This window comes from Lytechinus variegatus, chromosome 11 (assembly GCF_018143015.1).
Source record: "Lytechinus variegatus isolate NC3 chromosome 11, Lvar_3.0, whole genome shotgun sequence".
NCBI classification, from domain to species: domain Eukaryota; kingdom Metazoa; phylum Echinodermata; class Echinoidea; order Temnopleuroida; family Toxopneustidae; genus Lytechinus; species Lytechinus variegatus.
This window is the reverse complement of record NC_054750.1, coordinates 25,540,872-25,549,426: the sequence shown is the minus strand read 5'-3', so window position 1 is coordinate 25,549,426 and position 8,555 is coordinate 25,540,872. Positions and strand designations below refer to the sequence as shown.

Genomic DNA, 8,555 nt, shown 5'->3' with positions numbered 1-8,555 from the left:
ACTTTTAATGCTAAAATTGCGTGTTCTGCATGGTGAATATTCAGAAAATATTTTCATAAGCTGTAACAAAACAAGATAAACCAAGGGGGGGGGGGAGGGATGTTGAACTCCCTCTTGCCCCCTCTCTACGCGCCTATTCCTTATCAAATACCATCTCACTATATATACTTCAGATTGGGAATAGATGCATGTCAGATTTTGGTTCAGTAGTAAGGAACTTCCATAATGGAATTATGGATTGATGAAAAAATCTACTGCTATCATTTAGAGTGAGATTTCAATCTAATTGTGGATTGGTACCTTATTTTAATCTCAAAGAAATACTGTACAGGATCAGAATGTTCAAAAGAGATGTTTCATTATTTGAATACTTTAATTAATGTCATGCCATATCAAATGATAAAGGTTATAGTGTTATTAGGGTATACGTATCCAATCCGATGGGACGAGATATATGATAACTTCAGTGTCATACGATAATATTCTTGTCATCTGACCCTCTCTCACTCTGCCTCTCTCTCTCTCTCTCTTCCACTTTCAACTCTCAGAAGGAGTAATATGAGACAAGTGTTATTTGAGTACAGCGTGATATCCAACACAGTCCACTCAACATCGAGTCCAATAATCCTAACGCCATAAACTTGACCTATATAATGAAAATTGAGTGAACAATTTCGGACATTAAATGGGAGAAAAAATGAGAATGCACAATTTGATTGCAAAAAAAATTACACCTCATTATATTCTTCTATCATGTTTATACACTCTAAAAAATGAAGTTCTAATTTAGCTTCATTTTTTTAGAGTGTACCAACCGCTCCAAGAATTTGATTGTTTATAAAAGGGCATAAAAATTGATATGATACTGAATATTTTCTAAAGAAAAAAAGGAAATAAATGTATCTGGCAACCAAATGAAAAAAACCCAAATAGAAAAAAAAAATGTTTTTTTTAATTGTTTAATTTTATTTTTGTTCTCAACATCCTTTGACATATTTTACAAGGTAATTTTGCCAAATCATAATCTGAAAAAAGGAGAACAAAGAGAAAGAAAAAAGAAAAGAAAAGACTGTCCTTTAGCTGAAAATTTGTCCTTGGTAACCATTTCTCCGTTTTTGTTTTATGAATTGAATAAAAGCATCTGCCGGAAAATCACGCTTGCTGATCTGCAGGAAGTATGAATATTACAATAATTAGAGACGAAAACAAGTTTTAATTGATTGCAACCGAAGGTAATAACAACTGTAATATTAGGACGTGGGAGGTCGCAATACCCAAATGGATTGTTAGCGCAGCGAGATAATTATGGTTTGATAATGAAGATAAATCAATATTTACTTTATATTCATGTCTTTATTATAAATCACCAAGAATCGCAATATTTACAACAGATCTTAATCAATATATTTTACACTAATTATTATTTATGAGTTAATGATTTTATTGATGTAAAACAATAAACAGTTTAGGTTTGTGATGGTTTGAATTAACTTGGAAGTATCTTGCACCGCTGGTGGGAAAATTCCACTTTCCTGTATGATAGATGAACTCGTCAGAGAGCAAATACCAGAAGTCATACAGATTCGGAAATTTCCCCTAAACAAAGTTATCAAAAGCCGCTGGAGAGACGAAAGGCTTACTAACGATTATTACTGGGTTTCTCCACGGTCTCTCTCGCACGGCTACAGGTTGCAATCTGCGAGCTGAGTCAGACGATCCGATCGCTATATATACCCCCTAAAAATAGCAGACGGTGGTATACCATAAACACAGCCGTGAGATTCCCCCGTTCAGCGTGCGCTCAGGTAGTCCGTAACCTTCACCGTTCAAAATCATGAATATTCAGCGCCTGCTACCGCAGAAGGACCTTTCATTGGACTGATAATGGGTGACGTCAGGAAATCTACATGACGTCGCAATGATTTGTTTGCCTCTCTCTACGTGTGTGCGATCGGCCGCACGGTTGATTCATGTTTATTCATCGTTGTCATGGGAACACGGAGCTCCGTACCCGTTGGAGTTCGATCACACGACTGAGAACCTCTCTCGCAGTGCAGATCGAGTATATATACCCGTCTAAATTTAAACGGGCGGTGATTGGCTGGACGTGTCAGGCCTGAATGAACGCCGAGGTACAGACGACGAGATTATAACCACTACTCTGGGAATCTTCAGGTCATAACCACTTTTGCTCTCGTGCTGGAAACATCGTATCTTGACAATTTATTTACCAGCTCATAAACCAAAACATTGGAAAGGAAACATGGCAGCCTTACTAGGAGAAATCAACCACATGCCTGGGAACAACAATGACTTCTCGTATGAGGTAAGCATCTTACACTTGTACTTGTTGCATGCCACTTGATTATATTTACGATGATGCTTTCCACAACAATATTCATAATTACTTACTATTTCAATTGTAATTGGTTAAATAGTTATCTTGTTTATTTGTTTTGCAATGTGGTATCACGATGTCTTGGCCATAGCTAAGGGCTTTAACTTTATTTCAGATATCTTTCATTGATCTTTCTATATCAATTACTAGATATTGCCAATGAGGGTGACAGTCATTGACATTCTCGCTCTAAATTAGCTTTTCAATATTATTCCTTATCCTTATTTCTCTTTTGAAAATAATTATGTTGAACTTGTCGACCATGTACCATACAGATGTACTTGTAGTCATGAAATCATGGGCCTATGTGTTACTTGCATGCAAAGTTTGAGGTCCGTTTTAGCTTGGATTCATTTTACAAGTCGGGCTTCAAGCCACCCCGCTTGAACTCCGGCCGAGCGATACGCTCTTAATCCGTTCTTCATTCATAAGAGTTCCAATCACGCATCCTCCTACTGTTATAACAATGCAAGCCATTCAGTCATTGATGCGATGCCATTCTATTCATTGACCACCGGGTTTTGAAGATGTTCTTGAAAAGGACAAGCCGGTGATTAACCACGGACTTTGCATTCCTGCATAATTAGTGTAGCTTCTCAATTCAAATCACCCAGGCCAGATTGATCAGTCTATTGTTGTACAGAGATAAGATGATTCTATTCAGATTGACTTTCATTCCTTCGACTTTCACAAACACTCTTATTGTTTAGCAAAGAGTTTTTGGCTTCCGCATAGCTTTAGTTCACTGGAAGGTCATGCAATTATGCTAGTAATGTCGTAATTTGTTGAGTATCTATTCATATTTAATAATAAAATTTCTACTTTCTTTTCATTCATTTATTCAGATTTGGCCTGATATGGAGAGCTTTCTTCAAGAGATCTGCCCTCCAACCAGCTTTGAGGAGCCATCATTTGCCCCAAGACTCGAGACCTGCTCACCAACCTCCACAGTGTTCTCTGGAGTAGGAAGCGATGGTAGCACTTGCCTGTCACCGCCCCCAGTCTCGCCGCAGTCCGATACATTCGCCCAGGTCTATGACGAGCTTCTCGACCTGGACTTCATCATCAACAACACATCCGACCTGGAGGCATTCAGTCCCGAAGCTTCACCAGAACCAGTTGCAGTTGTACCGCAGCAGCAGATCAAGATAAAGGAGGAAGCATCATCACCGCTTCCTGGTGCCACACCATCAGACTGCAATGGACATTTTTATGATGATACCCTGAACTTTAGCAATGCCTTTGAAGCTAAGGTTGCACCACAGTTGATCCAAAACCAGACACAGCAACAGCAGCAACAGAAGCAACAGTACCTCTTGACTGGCGATCTTCACCACATGCAGCAGCTGCACCATCAGCAGCAGCAGCAGCAACAACAACACCATCAGCAGCAGCAACAATATTTCCAGACCTACAACGTTCACCACCTCCAGATGGCATCGCAGCTGCAGCAACGCTCCGAGGCACAATCCATTCCCGAGCCACCACCTTACTCTCACCAACATCTTGTCACATCCCAGATGACCAGGTTGGCCATGCCACAGCAGCAACAGCTTCCCCAGCAACACATGCTGCCAACACCACCCAACACACCACCAACCTCGCCACTCCTTGATCTCCTCCGCAACACTCCAGTTGACACCACTGTCCCGACTTCAGTGCCCGCCACTCAGATCGTCCGAAGGAAGGGAAGGCGAACATGGGGTCGTAAGCGAACCACCACTCACACCTGCTCTCATCCGGGATGCGGGAAGACCTACACCAAGTCATCTCATCTCAAGGCTCACATGCGCACCCACACCGGCGAGAAGCCTTACCACTGCAACTGGAAGGGATGCGGATGGAAGTTCGCCCGTTCAGATGAACTCACCCGCCACTACCGAAAGCACACCGGTGACCGACCATTCCAATGCCACCTGTGTGAACGAGCCTTCTCCCGCTCTGACCATCTTTCACTTCACATGAAACGTCACATGTGAATGAATGAACTGAACAATATTGGTTTATTTATTTCGCAGTGCGAACGCACCCGCAGACGATAGTACATCGATCTGCTCGTGTCGAATCTTGCATACAGCGAATTATGTGTTTTTATTACCGTTTTGTCAAAGAAAATTGGCACAAAAAAGTTACACACATTTTGTGTGGTTGTTTGATAGGATTTTTATGTATTTTTGTGACTTGAGATCAGGTCTGGTTACTTTGATCCGAAGAATTTCAGGAAATCTTTGAAATGAAATCCTTTTTTGTGACTTTGTATGCTTTTTTGTCAAGTGCCTCTTAATGTACAAATGGTATGCACAATCGCTTATGCGCAATGCCGAAAGCAGCTTCGTCCGCCGAAGTTGCTCGAAGCGTGCCGAAGAGATCCGATCAAAGCCAAGTTAGGTTCGTGACGATTCGCTCAGGTTGTTTCTCAAAGTCTTTGACAATCTTGAACCTCTTGGCTGATCGGTAACAGTTTAAGACCAAATACGATACTGTGTTGTCCACATGAAACATGGTCCGATTACTTACATCTTAGATCGGTTTAAATTCGTTCTGGTCAGATTTTTTTGAGTGAAAACTCTGTAAAACAATTTTCAAATCGTGTATATTGAGTGCCTCACCCCAGTACTGTTATTTGTATTTGTCATCGGTGAAATCAACAGCATTTAAACAATATCGTTTCGTTTTCACAGTGTAAGGCATTTCATGTTAATGCACCAATTGTTTCTTTGTAAATACAAATTTTATATGAAAAGGAAATTGATTGGCGTTGATCGTCTCAAGAAAAAAAATCTGAAAACTCAAAGACAACTTATATATTCCATTATTTTATGATCGCGCGAAATTGCCAAAATTCTTATTTTTATCGTATTTAATTCATGACAGAGAAATGCGAGTCGTTTGAGTTTTCAGATCAACTCTTAAATTATTCAAAAAACATGCCTTATCTTGCTCGCTTTTATGTTACATTGCAGTATCTTCTACAACTCTGCGGGATAATATCATTTAGTTGACTGTAGTTATGAGCAGGACTTTACAACAAAAAGTCAAGATTCAATCCTTAAAAATGTTGAATGTCACATTCTGTTGAAGTATGATACAATGATCTTAAAATTGTATTGACTAACTTGTTATGAACACCGCTGATAAAATGTTTATTTCATTCCGTCTGAGAATCGACGTGAAAAATAGTGAATAAAACCCCAATCTGAGGAGAAAATATTTCAAAATATATAACTTATCTGTTCAAGAATTTTTTATCTTGAGTTTAACATTGTGGTTGGTTGGTTGATTGTTGGTGATAAAGTGATGAAAGAAAGGTCGTGTTGTGACGTTGTTTGTTCTAGTGGATGTTGTTGGAAGTTTGCGGATGTTGTAAGAAACTGATTATGGCGATGTTGAAGTGATTGAATGTTGCTGATAAAGTTGTAGTGAATGTGCTGATAGATTGTGTTGTTGGTGTTCGATTGTTGGGGTATATTCTGGTGAGAGTTGTTGATGTTTGCAGATGACTATCATGATAATGTTGGTTTAATCATGTTAAAAGCGAATGCGAATTGGAACTGATTCAAGATTGTTAATATTTGAGAGAATTAGTTGCTTGAACATGAAGCATGTAAAAAGGCTCATGCTAAAATAAAGATCTATCTATAAAGATCTATCTATCTATCTATCTGTCTAACTTCTGTCTATCTCACCATTCAATTTTTAGACAAAATAAATTAGGGCCTCTCTAAAGCGCACGATATTTTTAACCTTTATACAAGAATTCCCCCAATTTTTATCAAAATTACATGGAAAATACATTGAAATTATTCTGTCAATCTTTCCTCCGTATAGTCAAATAAACCCTCAGAATTTTTCTTCGGTAAATTGCTTGCGACGAATATATTGACCAGACACCTTGTTTTCGATCAAAGTAAAGTAAGGTTTATACCATGGTCACATTTGTTCTACGGCGGCCGTACGGCGAGTCGAAAACAGCCGTTTTAACATTTTTGTACAAGCTAGATATAGGTGGTTTGATCAAAAATGAATAAAACGGCTGTTTTCGACTCGCCGTACGGCCGCCGTAGAACAAATGTGACCATGGTATTAATCATGCTTTATTTCAGACACTTTCCACATCATTGTGAACCTTTTGCGATTCGTTTTTTTTTGGTAATTGAATAGATGATATTCTTTTGATGGTAGGACCATATGAATGATATTTTGAAAGGAAAAGTAAGCAATCGAATGAATAAGTAAATAAATAAATCCGGTACATGTAGCTAAATTTGAAAATATATTTCAGAGAACGCAGAAAATCTCAATTATGCTTGAGAACAAAGAATGGGAAAATCATTTAATAATATTTCCGAAATGATTTAGACGTATAGAAGAACAGGGACTTGAGATCAAATTAGTCATATACAAAATTAAATTTATCATTTTGTATTTCGCAACTATTATAGAAAGTCAAGTAAAACGCATGTTCAGTCATGATAGAATCTTGATTGCCTTGTGTTTTGTTGCATCACCTCAACAAATATTTCAACATCGGAGGGGAGATGTTAATGTTGAATCATCATCGAAATGATGAGGCATTCCATCGAAATTATTAATACATAATAATCAAGATAATAATCCAGTAAAATTCCATAAGACGAATATAACCCGTTTATTAGGAAATACGACATAAAATATTTGTAAATTACCCTTTTGATTTTGTGTTTACTGCACTAGGAAATTTTATAATTCTAATATTACCCGTGCTGCACTCCATGTAAATGCCAACATTTCCATCCAATATTTTGGACATAACTTGTGAGGCAATGAATGAATTTTAATCCATATTCAGAAAATCTATATTATGAGATTATACGACGAAGCAATTTTTTTTAAATCAGTGAACAGAGTTTCCAATACAAAGGTAAAGAAAAAGGGCTTATCTAAAATTACTTCTTGTTTGTGGTTGTTGCAGTTGAATGTTCAAAGTTGAATCGGGTCGTGTGGTCCAGTGGTTAGAGCATTGGACTCATAATCGCAAGGTTGTGAGTTCGAATCCCAACTCTGCCATTGTCTCCACTTTGATAAAAAGGCCCGAGAGTGATATATGTCGTCTATAACGTCAGCCACTATGACTGATTAACCTAGACGTAAAATGTTTCGTAGGTAATTGGTTATATACCAGCTTGGCGTTTACCAGCAAAATGCTGCCCTGCCGAGTTCCTACGGGAGTTACCACAAACAGAAACAAACAGAATGCTTACTGAACGGGGTTGAACAAGTATTACATCAAACGGTAGAAATGGGTTACGAGAAACAGATATTGCGAAACATAATTATTCATATTATACAGATCATTACCCTTTCTGAAAGTGGTTTAGTACACATCATGTCATCCTGTATTTAGCTGAATATTTAATATCCTAAATTCAAATTTTGATTTTGTGATAAGATTATGTTCCCTTGCATGTCTGTGCACATATTAATGATAGGTTGCATTTTGAGCCCTTCGATAAGGAAGGGACATACATCCTATCATACATAATACGGGCATATACTCGTAATCATCGCGGTCATGTACTTTAAAAAATATTGAAGTTTCATAAGTGTGTTCTTGTCGATGGGGGCGCTGTTCAAAATGGGTTTGGAGAAGACTTCAATGGACAGCTTTCTCCCCCTATATTCACTCATCAAAATTATCTGTTTAGTCTTGAAATCATTATTTCAAAATTATCATTTCGAATTACTTGCCTACATCAACGAGTATACATTTCAAGACTCAGTTTAATAACAGATAGAATTTGAAAAGATGGCCTGTTATTGTATTTTTTTGGGGACTTTTTTTACGATATAGAACGGTCAATATTATGTCGTCACTGTGGGCATTCCGTCATCCAGTGATTCCACAATTCTATCTTTGTCCTATAAAATCAGAAATCAAGAAGCGATGATGGTGGTGAATTGGTGATGACGATAATCATGATAATGGTAAAACAAATCAATTATTTTATTGCTATGGTATAGCAATGAAAAAAAAGATCAACATTTATTCTTATATAAAATTAAAACATCACAAACATATTATATTATGGTTTAACTTATTTCATGTAAAAATACCCTCAAATCAACCAAAAACCCTTGCTTTTATACTGCTTTGTCGGATATCAAATGGGGAAATTAA

The 8,555-nt window shown here is 37.7% G+C and overlaps 1 protein-coding gene across 1 annotated transcript; it reads left to right on the top strand.

Moving 5' to 3' along the window:
* The first annotated feature begins 2,151 nt into the window (after nt 1-2,151).
* Nucleotides 2,152-5,606, top strand: LOC121423744 (Krueppel-like factor 5). Its single transcript, XM_041619223.1, has 2 exons — nt 2,152-2,326; nt 3,244-5,606. Exons 1-2 carry the CDS (start codon nt 2,264-2,266, stop codon nt 4,375-4,377), a joined length of 1,197 nt encoding a protein of 398 aa, XP_041475157.1. The 5' UTR covers nt 2,152-2,263; the 3' UTR covers nt 4,378-5,606.
* The last annotated feature ends 2,949 nt before the right edge of the window (nt 5,607-8,555 follow it).